Here is a 20,970-nt window from a genome sequence, read left to right as displayed (position 1 = left end):
TAGAGTGTGGTTCAACACGAGCAGTTGGACTTAGATTTGCTCCGACCCCTGAAGAAAGCCCAGATAAAATAGCTTTTCTTATAATAAAAAACCCCAAACCATAAAGACTTCCACTTACACCAGATCCTTGACATTTTCCTGAGAAAAACATGGAAGTGCTAGTGTAGTAATCTGCTCTGATTTGTTAGCCTATTTACCGTGTAGATGCACTGGGGAGTACATGTAGATCTAAAACAATGTGCATGGAAGTCTGCACAGCCAAAAGGTTCTTGATTTCCAATTTCCATCCCTTTATCCCAAAGGAAAATATGGTCTTAGGATGCTGCAGACATCCAATGGTGGCTTTGCTCCAAAGATCTTCGGGTCTTCTCAGGTGCTAAGAGCAGCACTGAGGACCTGTACAAGGGAAGGAATGGAAAGCGGATCTGAAGTGAAAGGAGAATCTTTTAAGACAGAAGGTGAAAAGACTTAAACTTTGGCATATGACTTTTATGGGTTTGTTTTCAGGGTGTTTTTTTCATAGACTGCATTAGATAAACAGGGTGGAGGGGAAGCAAATAGGGTATTTAATTTCTCTGGGTTGCTATCAGGGATGTCATGTAAAGGGCAGCAGGGATGAAACCGTTATGGAGTATAGCAAATAAATTTCATGCTGCATTTCTTGCTTCCAAGTATTAAATCTCCTTATTCATGTTGAAGCTGGATGGGTCTCGTTCTGTGAATAATGGGAAGTAAAAAAATGGAGGCATGCCACAGTGCCCTCTGACAGGGCTCCAAATGTGCTGACACGAGGCCACAAGTGTAGCTCTAACGTTGGCAATTCATCCGTTGTTGCTGAAACTGAAGTCAGCTCCCAGCGAGTCGCTTGTAGCGTATTCAGTAACGCTGCGCGCTTGTGTGCGTGCATCCTAGAAATTCGGGATATGCGTGTTGCCTTGATGTGGCTGCCAGGGGATGTCGGAGATGCGTTGCTGCCTTTCTGGTTTTCCCTTGGGCAGAACCTGGATCACAGCCTAACAGATAAGGTCAGTCACCCCTGGCAGCTCTCCTTTAACTGTGTGTGAGGGTAGAGACAATAATGCCCATAGCTAGCTAGCGTGCTTACAGTAGACTTTTACAGCCTACTTTGTCCAGCAAGGACTGCAAAAATAGGAAAAAAAAAAAAAAAATACTAAGGAAAAAATGGCCTTCACATCGTCTCTGTTTAAGCATGCTTAATCCTGACATTCAGGTGTGAAATCTAGTTATTACTCCTGGTAGCAAGATAAAACTGATGACTGTGGCTAGTTTCTTCCTTGACAGTAGAGAGTGAATCCGTGGTTTTCTGTATCCATTTTATCCCCATGGAGGGCTCCTCCATCGAGGCGCAAGGGTCAAGGGTGTTGCATCTTTTCAGCTCCCCTGTAACTGGAGAGAAGCTGTGATAGTGCCGTGAAGGAGGAGAAAATGGGTGGCAGGCTAGTGGTGGTTGGCCTTGGGCTTTAGCTGAGCCATCTCCCAGTGGATGTGTCGTGGGCAACCTCGTGGAGCATTTTATCCCACATTGTCTAGTGGATTCCCCCACAGTAAGTAAATGGTTCATAAGCCAGACAGAAGGGCGTTTGGGAAGTCTCTTTGTATTTTTCCCCTCCAGTTTTTCATGTTCCAGTGGATTTGCTACTATCCCTGAGTCATGTTACAGTGCTTCAATGAGCCTTTAAGATAACAGCCCAGAACTGGGATGGCCATATCCAGCTGCCTTCCTTTCCCTGGATCAAGTCTGAGTGGTGTGTTGCTTGGGTGAAATGGTGAATGAGGCTCTGGGCCTTCCAAAGCATCCCCTCCATACCCAGAACAGCTCTTTTGAGAAGTTTGAAAGATCCTGGTCCAACAAATGTAATTAGATGTTTTCACTTGTGTTGATAAAGCAGCACTTGGTGCTTCTCTGAGATGAGTACCTGAGAGAGCTGTCAGCGAAGATTGATACACACTTGAAGCTGATAAGAGGAACCAAGAGTTGCTGCACGATAAAAGGACAACATGAATTTCTTTTGCGTTTCCATGCATCTGTAAGGACAGACTGCAGATATGCAGATATCTCTCTTTAGCAGGTGCTTGCTATTGTTCAGGGTTGTGGGTATTTTTTTGTCTCTCTAGAACTATTTCTTGCAAGAGCAGAAAAACCAAAACATGTTTTCTCCTCAATGAATATTTATGGCTTCTAAATCTTCCAGCATACTTTCGCATGTGTAATTAGGCTGTAAATTGAGTAAGTGAGCATTGGAGAACTACAAATGTAAGAGCCTGGGGAAGATGCTTGATGTTTCTGGTTTATTTGGGTGCATGCTTCTTAATAATAAATAGCATTTTTTAGATGAAACAGCTTGTGTTTTCCAAAAGATGTGTTAAAAGCAGTAATAATTGGGACCATTGCACCAGTGGACTTGTCTAAGTGAATGATTTTAATCACATGTACAGCATCCAAGTGAACTTTGGGAGAAGTTGGGTGATGGAACCAAAGCCTCTGACCCATCTTACTTTGTTCAGTGAGAGATGAAGGCAATCCTTTTCCTCTTCTCTACTGCAGTCAACTCTGCTCCTGATTTGAATTGCAGCCTTTTAAACCCACCATGGACATGACTTGAATTCCTGTTTGATCAGGGATGGTTTTGGTTAAAGCAGCTTTCTGTGTGCAAAAAAAAAAAAAAAAGTAATTTCTTTTCTGGAGTTCTGTTGTTCTCATGTGAATTGCATCCTCAGCTTATTTTTTGGAAAGTAGCAGGGCTGGGCTTGAAGGTGCTTGTGAAATGGGATTGCAGTGTTTTTTATAGGTTAGGATTTGGAATTCCAGATCTGGAAAGGAAACAAAAACCTAATCTGAATAGCTGTAACTATGTTACATCTCTGTACTTTTCCACAGCTTGGCCTCTGGAAAAGCTTTTGGTCTTCAGTGGGTTTTTTCCATCCTGTCACTATGCTCATTTGAATGAAAACTGTTCATGTGTTTCAGTCTTGTGGGTTTTTTGGAGGCTGTCAAGGTGAGGACTTAAGGAGAAGGATGCACAGGCAGTATCTGTGGTACTAGTGATGCTACAGAGAAGCTGCTGCTTTGAGTGCAAGCAGTATAGAGTGAGCTTGTGGCAAAACCAACTGGGTTTTATTTTTTGTTTAGCTTACAACCCAAAAACTGATTTATTAGATACCCTAAGAAAATGTGAATGTTGGTGCTTGAAAGCTTGAACGGGGAACTTCCTGGGTACCCCCGTCCCTGTATCTCAGCTGCATATTAAGTGATGTTTAATAGTCTCTAAACAGCAAATTTCTTTCCCAAGAGCTCTGTTGCTTTACACTTAGATTTATGGAGGCAGCGTGGTGAGTTGACAGGACATTAATGTGCTCATCTTCAAGTCACTGTGTGTGATCTCTTGCAGCCTGCTCCCTTGGAAGTGCCTGGGTGCTATTGTTGATTCTTTAATGAGGACAAGAATGGTTTCCAAATGAGTGTGACTCATGCCATCTTAGCCTCAATCTATCAAACAACATTGGATTAAATGATTACCTAAAGGATTAGGAGTTAAATATTTTGGGGGAGAGATGGGAAGAAATGTGAAGAGCAAAAATACATAAGGAATCTGAAGAAAAAACAAAAAAAAAACAAAAAACAAACAAAAAAAACCCCACAAACACAAACAACAAAAAAAGCTTCATAACACAAACCCCAACTGATCAGATAATGACAAATGCTGCTTCTGCACTTGGTTTATACTTCCAAAATGGGAAATGTTGTAAAAATTGAATCTCTGCTTTTCTCTAGAGAACATCCTCTGCCAAGAGACTGATACTTCACCTTGTTCAGAGCCTTCTCCTTGCTTCCTGCTGCCTGTCAGGTACCTGTGATAGTAACACTTTTTTGATTTTTATCTTTTTTTTTTTTTGTTCCTCTTTTCAGCTGAAAATGAAAGTGCTGGCTGCGTGTTACTGCACACATCAAGGAAGGTAAGTAGGGGTGGTGTGTGATCAGTTTATTTTTTTCATCATCTGGAATCAGAGAAAAGAATCTTGAAGCACTCTGTGGGGGTGGGGAGCTGTGTTTTACTGGCCTAAACAGAAGGCGTATTAATGCCTCTTTCCTTGAATTCCTCTGTCTTTAAACCTAAAAACCCATGTGGTGCTCAGTCTCCAAACAATTTTTCTGTAATTCTGATTGTTCCATTGCTTTTTGTCCCAGACAATTCCATGACATGTTAATTCATCACTTTCTCTTTGCAGCTGTCTGCAAAGGGATCCAAGCATGCACCATAGAGGTTCAGGCGGCTGAGCTCCTCTTGAGCTGAAAGCAGAAACACCCAGTAGACATTGCTGGGATTTGGTTTCCTGTTTATTCCAGCTAATCAGAGCTGCCTTCATGAGGTTCAGCAGGAACGAATTCCCTGGAAACATGTGGTCTAGGAGGATGATTAGGAAACAACCCTTAGTTTACACTTGCTCGCAAGACTGTAACTCAATAATGATAAGCTGGAAATGCAAGAAAAAATACCTCATACAGGCTGTATTGCTACAAATGGAAGTACACAGAGAGGAAATGAGATGATAGTCGATATCACATGAGGTCTTGGCCTTTGGGGCTGAGATATGGCTCATGGTGCTTTAAGTTGTCTTGACTCTTGCCTTGTCTGCCAGTTGGAGGGGCTGGCTGGCTGCGCGAGAACTTGTAGCATCGCTTATCCTGATAGTTCATATATTGCAGGCTTCATTGAAGGCTGTAACTTGAGTTCTTAAATCTGTATACCAAGGCCTTGGGAGCTTTTAGGGAATCCCAGAGAGTTCTTTAACTCTGCTTTGCTTTAGGCCTCTAAACCAGCTCAAATCCTGAAAAGGTATTTCAGCAGGCTGAACTAGTAGGGGGAAGAAAATGTGTAATAGCTTTAGTAGAAGAAACCTTTCCCCCAAGTTAAAAAAAAAAGAAAAAACAAAACCAAACAAACACAAAACCAAACCAAACCAAAAAACCCCACCAATGGCAAAAAAAAATATGAAACATTGTTTGATTTTTAAGTTATAGAAGTTAAAATAGGCTATTCTGTGCTCAGGAATGGAAATGCCTTTGTTAATAATTTGTCTTGTCTTAACACTAGTGCCAAGGTTCTCTGGGTTGTATACACTTGACTGAAAGTAACTTAAGAACTTAATCACTTAAAGTGCAAGTCCTAAGCCCAAATGCAGGATCTGCATCTGATAAGAAATAGTTGGAAACTGCTAACGTGTAAATGTCTCTTCTATTTTATTTTTCCTTATCATACCTGCAGGATTCCTGCTTTTCTGTCCTATAGTTCATGCTTGAGCATTTTAGTGTGTTGTTGAGCAACAAATAAGAGAGCTAGCATGCTTTCACAGGGCTTGAGAAAAGTTACCCTTGCCAGTTTTTGCCTCCAGGGAGGACAAGTGGAAATTTTGTGCTTCAAATGCAAAGGAAATTGGGACCTGAGTCATAGAGGAGATGACTCCAAGTGCCTGGGAAGAGGGAATCCCTAGCAGAAGAGTGGTCAGGTCAGAAGCTTTGTGTGGAAACATTTCCCTGCTAGGTTGTCTCCATCTCTGGTGGTAGCCTGTGGTTCCTGGGCCGCTTTAGGAGTGTTGGAAGGCCACTCTGTGTTTCAGGAAAGTTGCTATCTGGCATGGCACTTGGTAGGCATAAATAGGGAGAAACTCCTTGCCATGGTTTGAACTATTTAATCACTATCACGGTGTGTTTCTGAGGGAATTGGCCCAAGTGACTGTGGCAACAGCACAGGTAGAGCTCTGCTCAGGACAGCATGCTTTTTGGACACCCCTTCTTGTAAGGTTCTTGCAGCGTCTGTAAGTGGGGGTGGTGTCCAAAGTAGCCACCCAGTAGAGAATGTGTATTTTGGGCCACCTTCATGAGTGTTGATCACTCTGTTTTGCATAGATAGTGTGTGTGACTTTGGCAAGAGACCTGCCTGAAGTCAGGGAAGGCCATTTCAACATGTTTCCCCCTTCTTTGGCACAACAGCCTTTGTTCTTGCCACGATGTAATGTGCAGCTTTGCAATCAAGGATACTCAATGCTATTAAAATGGCCTATTGGATAACTGTCTTGGGTTTCTTGCTAAGCAGTTTCCAGCATCAGGTTTCCAGCATCAAGTATCCTGGTGTGACTTAGCTATCTAGCTAAATATATTTGTGAAGGAGCAATCATTAATCTCTCCTGAAACCACTGGGTGTCCTGACTGGAACAGTTCTGTTTGAGCTATCTCCGAGGCGCTGCTGTGCCAGTGCTTCCACTAATCTCATTTTGGTTTGTCTCAGGGAATGCTATATTTATATCCTCTTCATGGTGGCTAGTTGCCTTGTGGTTTAATGTGCATATTTTCCCCAATGTTATAGGAGTGATAATAAGAATGGGTATTGGCCTGATTTCCTATAAAGGACCAGGGGCAGGGGAATAAAACGGGACTGAGGTATGGAAAATTATTTGCCTAAGGCATTGTCTGAAACCTGTGCAGAGCTGGAGCCAATTCCTTATGACTTGCAGTAAGCTGCTGACAGTGCTGTCCTGCCACAAGAAGCAAATGATGCTGTCAGGTGCAGGTCGCTGGAGGATCAGTCTTGATTGAGAGGATGTGAGCAGATTATAGCCCTCTTCTGAGTGCCTTTGATTCATTTCTACTGTCCCTCATCTATCCTCAACTTTCTCCTTCCATACTTCTGCTTCTGGTGACTTTTTTCATGTGTGGGAGAAGATGGTGACACAAAACCACTCTTGCTTTTTTTTGAAAGCTCCTTGGAACCGTGGCACTCCCAATGCTCTTAAGCTTCCTCATATCTCCCTGGGTACCTCCTCTGCCACCCACCTTGTTAAATCCCGTCTAGGTCATTTGGCCTCTTTGCTGTTTGAACGTACATCCTAGGTTGGACTCTGCATGCCAGACAAACTGAAACAAGTTACCTTTGGGAAGTGGTTGCTAGTCATATGGTGACCCCACAAGCACCAGCATCACAGATGGTGATAGGTGTTTTAACCTGCTCTCGTGCAGTGATAATTTGAGACTGACTCGGCCACTTGCAGTTGTATCATCTCTTTTAGGTAGAGGTGTAGAGTAGCTGCGTTGCTGTCTCCTCTCCTGAGAGCAGATGGTAACAAAGCCTTGGGGGTGGGAGCTGAAATCCTCCAGAGAATCCTCCCTCTCCAGGATGCTGTGTAAGGAGTGATTGATGCAAAGTAAAACAGTGCTAATTGCAATGGATGTATACTGACAACTTGATAGTTGCTGTGATAATTACAGTAATTAGTGAGATGTTAGCATTTTTTTCCCTGTGTCTAGGCTATAAATGGAAAAGGTAGAGAGGGTACGTGTGAGAGGAGGGGATCCATGAGTCAGGCTCTGGGGTGGCCCTGTAACTTGGGGGAGAAGGTGCCAAGGTCCTTGTTGTGGAGGCAACTTGGTGTCAGATTTGTAAAAGCGATTCAGAGCTTGATTCTTACTGAGCTTAAGGGGAACTCGGTGTTTAAATGTATCTTGACAATCTGGTCCTCAACATCATGAATTCAAGCCTGGCTGGTTTCCTTTCGGAAGGAAGATCCATATAACAAAGTGCAGTTCCATTTCCTCACTCAATCTTAAGCTGTTGAAGTAGAGGACAGGACTGTCAGTCCTTGACCAGTACTGTGAGTGCTAACTGTGTGTGGATTTCCAAGGACTATGAAATGGGAACAGTGCACTTGTAGTTTGATCACTCAGTTAACGAACTTCACAGCTGACGAATACAGAAAGGAGTTGAGGTTCTGTAATACAGCATGGCTGTTTCTTCCATCTCAAGGCCAACAAGTCTGGGACAGCAAAGGGAACCAGCAGAGAGCTGAGACAGTCTCAGCCTCTGTCTGATGTCTTTTTCATGGATTCAAAGCTAAATGTTATGCACAAAGGAAGAAAACTCTCTGGGGATTAGGAACAATAGAAATTTAAGAAGTGTCCAAGAAGGTGATGGGCTGGATGGCATTCCCCACCTCCCCCTCCTGGCTCCCGAACTGGGAACATTGGGGAGAGATGGTTCCCAGTCTGAGAATAACTGAGTTAGGTTGCACTGAGATGCATACTGTTAATTTTTCATGCTGCTGACTTCAGAGTCCATTACTTCCAAATAACTTTTCTCACATTTCTGCAAACTGCTTGAATTATTTAAACCAAAAGAGGATTTTAATTGCTACCTTAAGCATTTTTACTTTTGGGCTAACTCATGTGCTTTATCCTAGGCAAAAAAGAAAACAGAACCAATTTTTTTAATTTGCTTTCTGTGTCACGGTATAAATGGTGCCTAGGCATTCATCAGTGGGCATGCTGTTAGGATGAGCCTTGAAAATGCAAACCTTCAATGTGTTAATGAATAATGCATCAATGTGTAAAACTCCTTTCCTTCTATCATGTGATCTGAATGGTCAAAGCGATTCCAGAATCATTGGTTGGGCAGCAGTAACCTCAACAAAACTGCTTGTGAGCTACACGGATCCTTTGCTGTTCGGTGTTGTGTGTAGCTGTCTAATGTTATGACTTCTTCTTAACACAGTACCTGAAATTAAAGAATTTTGAGGAGGAAGTCAGAGCCCACCGAGACCTGGATGGGTTCTTGGCCAGAGCCAGCATCATCCTTGATGAAACAGCTACCTCGTTGGACGATGTTCTTCGAGAGATGCTGAAACACTTTGCTGAAGATCCTGAGAACATGGAGCCAAGCTGCAACTTTGAAAAAATCATGAGCACTTTATTCACAGATTCAGGGACTCCACGGGAAGGGAATGGTAATCAACTCTTGATTCACTTTTGCCTGCGGGATACTGTTAAGTTGTCATCCTTTCCATTGGTAGTGTGTTGAACACTCACTACTGCATGGTCCACAGACTTGCATGTTGCACGTGACCCTGGGGGTTTATTTTTCCATGTCACTCAGACTGAAGGGTCTCATGTCTCCAGGGTTTTTATGTTTTGATGGAGTCTTGCCCCTGTTTCATTAAGATGACACATAGTGGTGTTCTCCGGGGTGTCTACAGCACCTGGAGTGTCTTGTCTGTTTGGACCCCTTAGGTGTGCTTGTCCTCAGACAATTGTCTGATGTTCTTCAGCAAGGAGACACTTGCTGCTGTCTCTTCAGAAATGGCTCCTTTGCCTTGTGATTCTCCATTGGAATTCACACAGGCTGGAGAATTTTCTCTGCTTTGAATGAGTAATTGGTTGGGGAGGGATGAGCCTTCGCGTTGCTCCCAGCCCACTGGAAGGGATGAGAGGCGCTTCATTTTCCTCCAGAAACTCAACTAGGGCAGCCCTAGCCAACACTGTTGGCTCACGTGTCACCTTAAATTATCAGCAAATGTCATAGCATAGACTAAACCGCTACCTTTAGCCCAAGATGTAAAGAAGCTTAACTAAGCGTTGTTTCTCTGTAGGCACCCATGATGTTTCAGAGTCAACAGGAATGAATATACAAACATGTACATCGCACCTCAAATGTAACTGTCACAACCTGAGTGAATTTGTTTAACAGATATGTCAAGTCCTGAGCATGTAGTAAGCATGTTCATGCTTTGGTTACTTCTTGCTACCTGTCTTAGAGCTTTGCATTTATAATCTCTTTAATTTAGGCTTTCTGCCGATAAAGAAAAGTTAAGCAGTGCCATAAAATGATCGGAGAACAGTAATTAGGTAGAGGGGGAGAGAGGGCAGGGGATTCAGATGGCAATGCCTCTTCCAGTGCTGTCTCTGTGTGTGCGTGTTGAATAATGCTAATCTAATAACCTAATACTGCAGTAGATTGATGTTGGGAGGAGAAAACAGCTGCCTTTCCAAGCTGTGAATAGTTTAAGGACAGAATTCAAAAGCATCAGGACAAACGTTTCCATCTTTCTCTGTTGTCACCCCCACCCTTGCATCAATCCACTGTGCAGATAAGTATGCTTGGTATTAGTACTCTGCTTCCATTTGAAAGGAATGTTATTTGCAGTTGCAAACCAAATGTGGAAAGCCTGTAATGTTTCCCTCTCTTCTTTTCCTAGTTCACCTCTTATCAGATACAATTCAAGGGGTCACAGCAACAGTCACAGGGGTGCAGTATCAGCAGTCCTGGCTCTGTATCATGTAAGTACCTGGGTTAGATTAGTAGAAACGGTGGGCTGCTCAAAACTTGTAACTTACTGCTGTTGGGAAGAATAGCAGTTTGGAATGTGCCCTTGTAAGTCAAGATGAGGATGTCCTCTCCATCTATCCCGGCCTGCGGGATCTCAGTCTCAGAACTGGGCTTGCTCCTCTTTGCACATGAGCAAGCAGTAGCCTGGGCAGAGGTGACCACAGCCTCTACAGGGCATTAAGTTCTTGGATGCTATTGAAATCTGGTGTTAACAAGCTAGGAATGCTGAAAAAAATCAGAGCCAGAAAATGATAATTATTGAGAAACGTTAATGAGAGGAACGTCTGAAAGGGACAAGCAAACTGGTTCATGGACTACGTTGCCTGCCAAAGTCTGGGAACTTGTATCAAAAGATTTCTTGGGTCCTTTGGTGAAAAAATCTGAACTTTGTAACTGAAAATTGAAGTTAGAAATTCCAACACTACTTAGAAACTGATTACTTTGTCTGACAATTAATTCAGATGCTGATTAATTGTCAACACTGCTAAACATTGGAACAGATCCTTAAGACACTAAGGGCTCTGTCACCTGGGATTTATGAGACATGGTGGCTTCACCCCAGCCTCTACTTGACCAAAACTGGGTTTTGAAATTGTCTCAGTCAAGCATGTTGGATGAGCCAAACTGCCCTTCACAGAGGAAGGCCAGAGCCCGAGTCATTGAGCCAACCAAAGCGATGAGATTTGACTTCTGTCTGTTGGTTCATGCATATGCAGTCTCTAATTCAAGTTGTCAAAAAATATGTTAATTCCCAGAGAAATTACTAGAATATGTTGGATAGGTGCCTAAAGGCTTGGGGAGAGCATGCACATATTTTAGCCTTCACAGCCAGTTTGCTAGGACAACTGTCACAATAGCTTTCCTTCTACTAGCAGTTCTACCCTATGCTTATGGCTGGAAAAAATGTAGAGTATTCTGCCTTGGAAATAGATTTTTTTTTTTTGAAGGAAAACACCAACAAACAACAAAAAACCCCACTCTTCATTCTAATCTTTTACGAAAGAGAAAGATGCAATCTCTATGTAAAAAGGAAAATATTGCCTGTCAGGGCTCTGTTCTGTAAAATAAATGAACTGGATAATGTCTGTGCTGCATGTGCTACTGTCAGCTCTACTCTTGGAATGTACAGAGCAGGTTTTGAAAGGAAGAAAATGAGTTTATATAGTAAAATGAGCTTTGTGTGCTGATCAACTAAGAGGGCTTTTGAGCAGTTTTCTCCACTTTGCATGCCGTTATGTAGCATAGAAGCAATAAGGATATGTACATCCTGCTCTAGAAAGGGTAGAGGGTGGAAATTTCTACCATGGCATGCGACTTGGCTCTATGGGGAGCTTTGGAGAGCATTGACTTAATAACAAAGCATTTATAGAGGTCATGATACAAATGCTGCAATTATATACATGAAACTGAAAAGGGTAGGTTCAGCCTTTCTGTAGAAAGTGTGCCAAAGCTTTAAATGCATCCATGTGAGTAATACTAACTTCCATGACAAGACATGATTTGAAAAATAAGCTTACTGCCTGAAGGTGTCTTGTGCAAAACTTTCCTTGTTTCTTCCTTTTGTTACTCTGAAGAGGCAGAAGAAAGTGGTGGGAAATCAGTGATGAGTTATTAACTGTAATTACCTAATTATTGCACTGTCTTTCTGCTGTAGCTATTGTGCAACAGATTGTGAACCATATTTTTAGATCTTACATTTTTCTTGAAGTCAGATTGCAAAACAACTTCCAAAGCTCTGAAGTAAAAGGAATTTGTTGATGAAAAAATTTTCCATGTGAGTGGGAAGAACCTTTTAAGATATCTGGTGTTCTTTATCCTTGCATTTAGTCTACACTCTTTGCTAAATTTTAAATTAGTACTGCTGGTTTTTGTGCACCTTAAACTTTTTATTCCTAGTGGATGAGAGGCTTGAGTATCATGGTAGGATTATGTTAATGAGGGAGAGCAGCTCAGAAATACGGGTTTGGTAGTGTTGCTTTGCTTCTGCATTGATTTTGAGGAGAACTATTAAAGCTGAAATTAGCTTAGACAAAAAGAATAAGCTTGTGTAGGATTTTGACCAAGTTGTACAGAGCCTGGCTGCAGAAGAACATTCTGAATGGATACAAAAATTTGATTCGCTCTATCTTCTGTGCTGGAAAGAAGGCTGCTCTTTATCTGATTTATTCTCAGTGGGCAGAGCAGTGTGGAAAACCTAGGGTGAAATAGCTGTTCTGCTTCTGTTGGAATTGGTGCTTTCCCAACAGTTTCAGGTCTGTTGAACTGTCAGCAAGGTCAAATGTACCATATGGATCTGGGCTGTAGCCACATAACAGAACAAACTGTTGAGGAATTAAAGATCTTGAGGTTTAAATGTTCCACTGAAGTCTGGGAAAACAGCTGGCTTCTGATTCACCATAAGCTTTCGGGCATTTTTGTCAAGAATGACCCAAACCTGATCTTGCAGAAGCAATACGAGGGTACATAAGCTTATGGAAACCCTGAGACTCCTTCATTAAAATTCTGTGTAGCTGGAAGTAGTACAGTACTGCATGCCCCACTAGCCAGCAGTCTTCACCTCGAGAAGAATGAAGGTTGCTAGGTATTTGTGTACATGATGGTTTTCTAACTAGAAAGCAAATCTTCAGAGTTACCGATGAGCTTCATCAGTCACGGACACGTTATCATACCTTAGAAAACACAGACACAACTCTTTCTTTTTCCTATTCGTAGCATTTGCTAGAACAACAAGACACAAGCTGGCATGGAGATCTCTTGCTGCTTCACTGTGAAGCTGCTGGTTGATTGGTTCGTCAGAGGACTTGGGATGAGGGGTAGCCAGACCTGTCCTAGAATGGGGAGTGCTGAACTGTTATCCTCAGGCATACTCAGTTGTTTACTATGAGGAAGCTCTGCTGTCACTAGGACCTTAGGGGGGTACTTTGGTACCCCTCCAGCATGCAGTGACTGCAGCAGATCTGGGTACTGCCAGAAGGGTGCTCGCAGTTCCCCATGAACCACCAGACCTCCCGTGACCCAGAGCCTGGAGGGGGTAAACTGGATGCTCTGCATGTCTGGGTCAGGAAGGGTAGGGAAGAAGCCCTGGTGAGAACTACTGGTTTTGGTGTTGCACAGTTTTGTGGCTCAGAAATCCCAAGGAACCCCCCACCCACCCCCTTATCTAATGAGGATTATGTGGAAAAGTGGCTCTTATCACAAGCTAAGTCCTATCACACCCAATTGCTTTTCTCACTGTCTGACAAATGGAGATGCAAATGCCTGTTCTTGTTTTTTGGGGGTTCCCCGCCCCCCCCCCCCCCCCCTTGGAGTGAAGGCTACCTAATGCTGAGGATGTTAAAGTAACTGTTAACTTGACTGCTTGGTGGATCTGTCTCCTTGCTATCCTCCTAGGAGAAACAACAGCTGTGTGGGTTATTGAGCAAATGCTCCCTGAGCCGAGTGGAATTCCCCAGGCATCACAACTTCCAGGCTATATTCTTTTTGCCAGGAGATAGATATAATTGTTTTCTTCCAAAGCTGAATCCTTAACCAAACACAAAAGGAAGCTGCTTCATAGTCTGGATTGAGTAGTTGAAGAGCCATTTCCTTTGGCACATGGATTGGTGAAGGACTACTTTTTCAGTGCATTCAGCTGATTTGCTAAAGCTGTTTTAACAAGCAAAGCAGAGGCAAAAAGCCTCTCTGCAAGCAAACAGTGGTTTAGTGGTTTGTGTGCCCAGTGTTACTATAAAATTGCTTACTCTGGTATAGTGTGTCATTGCAATGATTCCTATGGGGGAGTTTAGCTCAGAAAAATCCAGGTAGCCTTTCAAAAACAGGTATTGGGAGGTTGGTTTTGCTATCAAGCAAGACTGCTGTTCAAATAGAGGAAAACTTAAGAGTAGTAACTTCTCAGATTTAATGTGTAACTGATGGTTGTGTGAAACGTTACGAATGGATCTCTCAAAAAAATAATGCAAAGCCTATTTCATATGATTAAGGATTTGTCCAGACCCAGAGGTTTGTGGGTCTATAAAAAAACTCTGCTTCTGATTTAGTTGTTGAATAGATTTCAAATAGAGATGCTTCAGTTATGGTGTATTCCTTAGAATAGTGCCCCTTCTTTCAAAGAGCAAAATAGGATGCTATGGGAAATTAAACAGTTCAACTGTTTAAAACAAATATTATCCTTTAGAGGAATGATTACAAGATTTGAAGTCTTGTAAACAAGAGCCTCTTCTCCAGAATTTACCACCATCATCTCTCAAGTATTTGTAGGGTTCAAAGAACTGATTAATTTTAAGTGCCTGAGCCACCCTTGTTCGGCTGTCCCATGTTATCTTGGAGAGCTGAAGCTCTTGCAGGTGCTGTGTTATGAAAAGGAGTTCTCGAATTCAAACCCTTCGTTAGGAATTTGGGTCCCAAAGGAGATCTTCTGGGAAGAAGGATGCCTGCAGCATGTGTACAGGGAGGAGACGTCTCCTTATGCATTTACCAGTCCAAAATGATATCCAGCTTGGAGCAAAATTGTTGCTGAAACAACCCTGTGCCAAGCTGCGGGTGAGCTGGCTTGTTGGTCACAGCTTCATTCCTGCCTTGCAAATTCTGGTTTCTGAAAGCTTGTGCCTGGAGCTGCTCTGTGGAGGAAGATTTATTTGCAGTGGATGAGAACAAGAAGTGTCATTGTTGTTCTGCATTGGGACAGGAAAAGGCTGGCTAGCTGATTACCTCTGCTGGGCACTTTTTCTTACTGCAGGGAATAATTTGTTTCTGAATTAACTTCCTTTCTTGCCCTGTTTAAAGAGGGTTTCTGTTTCTCTTGGGTCTCCATACTTTGACCCTTTTTATGACTTAGTTGAGAAATGTGTTATTACTCTGATAACATCTTGGGTGTGGGGCAGACCTGTGGCGTGTGTCACTCGGTGTATCAGTGATTTTGGTGGAGCGTTGCCAGCTCTCACCATCAGAGTGCCATGCTCAACACTGCCGGATACACAGCCTGGAAAGAGAGGAGGACAGTGAAGCAGGAATGCATGCTATAATTTAAATGCCCTTTTTATGAGCTCAATTATTGGAGGATCAAGATAAAATTGCTGAGAACACAACCTGGCATCTCATTAAATCATAGCCCAGTATTTCCTTGTGTGACTAATACTGGGTGAAAATAGATTTTTTCAGCTTTCTGGCCAAACCAAAGAAGAATCAAATTTAGCTCAACCCAAACTGAAAGGGAGCTTAGAGGCTTTGGCCAAACCAGACTTGATTTAGAGTCAGCTGAAAATGTCTTGCTAGTTCTCAGGTTTTTTTGGGCTTTGGCTATTTACCCTTCAAAATTTTTTTTTCTTGATGGGAATTTACTTAAGTGCTACTTGAAAACTTGCTTCGTTTTGGAAGTGACTCTCCTCTTGGCCTGAATTACGCTGAGTTTTACCTGCAGTCTTGCATAACTTGGGATTTCTCCATGTGAACCAAATAACTTTTTTTTTGTCCTTTACAAATTTACACAAGTCCAGTAGGGAATGCAGTTTTGGTTTATAATATATTTGTATCTGGATTCTGGAATTAAGTGGGAGCTGTAATTGCTATACCAGGGAATAGGACTTGAGTCAGCTAAATAATGGCTTAAATTTGAAGAAAAGCTTGAGATGCTGAATGATGTATGGGCAGAAGTTACTTGGCCTTGCACCAGAAGTACTGAGACATTATTGTGGGGTTTTTTTCCCCAAATAAATGGATATAACAGAGCAAGGCCAGGCTCAGTGCAGAGGAGGCTGTATTCTGCACAAAGGCACTGATTCTCCCCTCCATGCAGCAATGCTCAGGTTCATCAGACCTTCTCTGTGGCACTTGTTTAAACCTGGTTTTACTCTGGTTTACCCTCACTGAACCAACTCACCCTGACTTGTAAAGGTATTATTGTCTTAATTTCTGTCCATACATTGACCTAAAGAAGGCTGGAAATTCTTCAGTGGTCCATACTCAGTTGTGCGGTGTAAGCAGTATTGGGATTCACATGCATGTGTCTGTGCCAGCAGAGCTCTTTACAGAAGAGTTGGAAGAAACTGTTTTACAGGTGTGAGAAATCTCCAACTCCAGCACTGTGGGGAAAAAAACTATTTCAGATAAAAATGGGCAATGATGCCAGTGGGTTTCTTGGTGTCTTGTGAATGTGCTCAGTGTTGCCAATTCTTCCAGTTCTTCCTGAGCACTGTGAGATCCTCTTGTTGCACTCTTCCTCAGTCCTTCAAGGAAACAGTGGACTCCTGATCTAGAGAAACCCAGGGTTTTGGTGTGACTGTCGGGAAAATTATCTTGTATGTGAAAGCAATCCAATAAGAAAGAGCAGCATTTTAGTCACGTTTTCCTCTCCATACCCAAGAAGCTCTTGAGCTGAAGTGATGCTGTAGCCCTGTGGACTGTCACTGTTGGTAGGACTGTCGTCTCTGGAAAGCACAGCCTTAGAGACAAGTTACTGGAGCTGAAACATAACCCTGTTACTTCAGGGAGAAAGCTAGCTACAGAAGAACATGTAGCTTGTTTTAATTATTGCACTATATAATAGGTTTTTCCAAATAACCTGCTATATTGCGACATGACTTCATGTATTAGAGCTAGGGGAACAGAGCACTTGTACGTTGCCTTTCCTGCCTTGGGTAGGAGCAAGTTGAAATTTTGTGTTTAATTGCGGTTTCAGTTCTTGGATTTACTCAAATGGGGTGGGAGCAGGCAAGCAGGTACTGCGGCGAGATGGCTGGTAACTTGTACTTCCACAAGTATCCTGCCCCACTTCAGGCACAGGGACACGTGCTGGTGTGATCAGCCCTTGCCCTGTAATAACTCTTCTCTTGGCCATACTTTGTGCTTCAGTAGTTTCTTGCTAGGTCAGGTACTGCCCAAGAGACATGGTGGGAAAGGGATGATGTCTGGAAAGTTAGTACAGAGCGGTAGGTATCTGATACCTGTTTCTGGAAATCTCTGGAGTAGAAATGATGTTCAAAATGCCCAGAAAGCCTTCCTTTTCAAAACAAGCTAATCAACGAGCTCAGCATCTGAGGTATGAAGCATATTGGGAACAGAGCACACAATAAGGCTCGTATTTGCTAATGATGCATTGACTGTTCACTGTTGTTGACCAGTTCAGGTGAATAAGGAGAGAACTTGAAGGTGTTTGACCAGTTGAAGGTTTTTCTGTTAGTGTAAAGCCCGGAGTTCATGTATCTTCCCCACTGGCTTGTTGAACTGTAACACAAGGAGACTTGTACACTGTCCAGCCACAACAGCATTGCTACTGAGGACTTTGATTTGCTTGTGAAAACCAGTGTTATCTGTGCTCACTTGATCCCTTGGGAGGGAAGGATAAGGACTGTTGCAGATTCAAACTATGGGTTTAGTTGAGAAGGTAATTTCCACTCTGTTTTAAATTACTTTAGAAGAGATTTATTCCTAACCTTAGGACCTGCCTTGATCTTCCAAAGCTGATTCAGGTAGAAGAAGAACAAGGATCTCTGGTGGAGGGGAGTTAGGAAATAAATGAAGTACTGTCATTTTACTCATGACCTATATTGTTCTAATTAAGCTGTTTGTTTGCTCTCAGCCAAGTGCCTTTGTCAGATTAATTTATGCAAGTAGGCTGCTTCCAATCTGTGATCAGGAAATCAAACTCAATAAGAAAATACTTGGTGATGTGATTTTTGCATGCAAGTTAAGGACTTAATAGAAGATATAATGTGCTCCTGCCTAGTACATCTCTAGTCGAAGATCTTCCGGAGCCGTTACTGGAACAACCTTCAGGGCGTATGGGTATGAGAATGCTAAAAGGAAAGAAATGGGCTAGGATTATGGAAGAGAAGTTATAGGAGAGATGATTTAAGGACTGTGATAGGTGCTTGCTAGATGAATAAAACAGAACAAGCAGTCTAAGTGACTTCGAACCAGAAAAAAAAAAAATCATTTGCTAAGGTAGGAAAACACACTTCCATACTTTCAGTGTTATTAGGCAAAACCTATGTATGTATCTCATCAGTGCTTTTCAGAAGAATTGAGACGTAGTAGGTGGCTTTAATGGGAATGGGAGATTTATAGTCCAGGCTGGTGTTAACCTTTTCCTGCAACAGCATCAAGCCACTTTGCTGCTTTGTCAGAATTTTCCAGGAGGAAAAATGAAGGCTACCCAGATCACAGGTCTGTTTAAATACCCCAGGATGGAGACAGACCTGGTCTTTCATGGCTTCCACAGATGATCTCTGTATTTATTTCATACAACTTGTTGCTAGTCTTTGTTATGGGAGTCAAACAGCCGTGGCATGCCCAGCAGGGCTGGGTGAATTGCAGCCAAGGATTTCCCTCTGAGCAGCAATCCTGCCTGCTACAGCCTCTGTGGGTCTTCGTCAAGGTGGTGAGCCTGGTTTCTGTAACACACCTGTACAAGAGAGGGGAAAAATAACAGCTGAGAGAAAATAGAGAAAGCCATTCAGAGAGAGATACCTGCCAAAGGCAAAAGAAGTGGAAATATGATGTTTTGTCATCTTGCCTCAATGTTTCCAAAAGAACTTCGGGAGATCAGGTGAAATGAAGTGTAAACTGCTTTCCAGTAATGCAGGTGTTGGGTTTTTTCTAAGAGGATTTTTGTAGAACCTTCTGTAGCACTGCAAGTACTAGTTGTGTTGCATTCCCTGTCTTTTGATTTTGTGGCTATTAAAAAGCAGGTGGGGAAAGAGGAAGAATACCCCTTGAAATCTGGAAAGCTATTTCCCATAAAAACAGACATTCAAATTCTACAAAAGAGCTAGAAGAGTTGAGCTAACAGTAACTTAAAGTCACTGTTTAAGACTTCAGAAGTGAGCCTTTCACAACCAACAATATTTTGTATTTCTTAAAATCGAAATGTGTGTTTATGAACCTTGCGCACCAGAAGAGAGCATGCCATGTGTCATAGTGCCAAGTATAACAATGCCATCTTCCTTGACAGTTGCACTATAAAGTCCCTTCAGCGACGTCATGTTTGCATCAGCCGCCTGGAGAGGCCTCAGAATTGGGGTGAAAACTCCTGTGAAGTGCGATTTGTGATATTAGTCCTGGCTCCTCCTAAAATGGTGAGTATCGAGTTCTTGTTTGCTCTGGTGTTTCAGAGGGTTCTTCCAAGAATGCTTTTCCCTGGTGTGCTTCTAGGGTTAACGACAACATATTTTTTAAAACACAAGGGGATATGAAAAGGCCTGAGATCTTCTCAGCAGTTGTCAAGATGGTTTATACTAACAGTGTCTGGGAGGAGTAGATTAGTCAGCTGCGTCCTCGCCTCATACTGGAGAACAGCCTCTAGCCTGACTGGGAGAACACTGCAGATCAAGCGTGTCTGCAGACTTCATATGCTTTTTGCTAGAGCTGCAGTGGTGATGCATGTATTATTCTACAGATTTCCCCCCTCCAGCTTTACCAGTTCAGCTCCTATTTTTAGAAGGGATGCAGTTCATGGTTAAAGCCATGCTTTTGGAGGGCTCTGACGAGTCAGCAGCTGATGCCCCACTGCAAATGTCTGGGTTGCTTCCCAGCAAACTCTCTTGATGGGACCGACAGGTACACTGAGGGTGTAGTAGCAGCAGTTGTAGTGGGACTGATGTAACCAAGAGGAAGATGTAGTTTTGTGAGCTCTGTTGTGGTATGGGTGACACTATTTGGGAGCTGGGGTGCTTGTAAGGTCAAACCATCCTGAGATCCCGTGGGATGTGTCATTATAGCTTTTGGCACTTGATGCAGCAAAGGTTAACGCTTGCTCAAGTGTACTTCGTGGTTCCTTGGGGTAGATGAGGCCAACAAATGGCATAGTAGTACACATTTACTGGAGTATCGTGGGGAGGGCATCCAAGTTAGTTGAGGATCACTGTCCTGTCTTCCTAGAAAGCAATGGCTTGATCAAGGTGGTGTGGTGTTCAAGCTAATGGTTGAATGGTTCAAAGCTCAAGACCTTTTCACACTTATGCTGGCTGTTTACACCTTGGGGCTACTAGATCTGTGCTTCTGGTTGGTGCTGGAGAGGTTGGGGACCTTGTCTGGAACAGGGACATATCCTGATTCAATTTCCTGCTCTTCAATGCTATCTGTGTGACCTTGGGACCTCCTTGTCTGGTCTGTCTGTCTCCTCCCTGCCCCCCACCCCAGTTTAAATGGAAATAATGGTGTTTCCTTATTTCCCAGGATTTCTGGCAGATCTTTCCCAAGATTTCTGGCAGATCTTTCCCAACTGAGCAGCTCAATGCTTTTGGCATAGATCTCAAAGCCAACAGGCTGAAAACGTATCGATGTTCCTTATGAGAAGCAGCAAGCAAACAACTGAACCAGTGCACAATGGCATTGATCTCTCGTTCATTGTATGGCAGTTTGCTTATCTCCAGACAGCTACGTGCAAAGCACCTAACGAACAGCTCTGCATCCGCTTGTATCCTGAAACTTTGCAATTCCAATGGACAGCATTTAAATTAAGGAAAGGGAGTGGAGGCCAAGGGGAGCTGCAGTTGCCAATATGCTTTTTATTTTAAATGAGTTTATCTAGCCAGCTCTAAGTACGCATTTCTGGTACAGCAGTTAAAATAATTAACCTGCTGACAGTAACAGATTAAATGAGCCTTGTTTGGAGAGGAAGAAAAAAAAAAAAAAAAAGCCCAGAAAATGGGCATCTGTTGTGTTGATGAATCCAGATCCTTGGCCTTCTCTAATATGGTGGATGGAAATAACTTGTTCTCTTGCAAATCTTTGTGCTCTTTCTCTAAAAACTGTTCATCTCTCCCTGGGAAAGCAAAGAAGGGGAGTAGCATTGGGCAGCTTA

General features: G+C 42.8%; 1 protein-coding gene across 5 annotated transcripts in view; it reads left to right on the top strand.

Annotated features, from left to right (window-relative positions):
* Positions 1–20,970, top strand: part of SLC4A11 (solute carrier family 4 member 11) — a 98,087-nt gene that overhangs the window by 35,833 nt on the left and 41,284 nt on the right. For 4 of the 5 annotated variants that reach the window (XM_033007063.2, XM_033007061.2, XM_033007065.2 and 1 more), the window contains exons 4-8: positions 3,929–3,975; positions 8,562–8,793; positions 9,436–9,498; positions 10,042–10,123; positions 19,120–19,243. In XM_033007063.2, coding sequence (XP_032862954.1) covers positions 3,929–3,975; positions 8,562–8,793; positions 9,436–9,498; positions 10,042–10,123; positions 19,120–19,243 — 548 coding nt within the window. The remainder of the gene's footprint in view (positions 1–3,928; positions 3,976–8,561; positions 8,794–9,435; positions 9,499–10,041; positions 10,124–19,119; positions 19,244–20,970) is intronic. The other variant, XM_033007062.2, reaches the window with a different exon arrangement.

This window comes from Tyto alba, unplaced genomic scaffold (assembly GCF_018691265.1).
Source record: "Tyto alba isolate M040663 unplaced genomic scaffold, T.alba_DEE_v4.0 Super-Scaffold_6, whole genome shotgun sequence".
Classification (NCBI taxonomy): Eukaryota; Metazoa; Chordata; class Aves; order Strigiformes; family Tytonidae; genus Tyto; species Tyto alba.
This window is presented reverse-complemented; position numbering and strand designations above follow the sequence as displayed.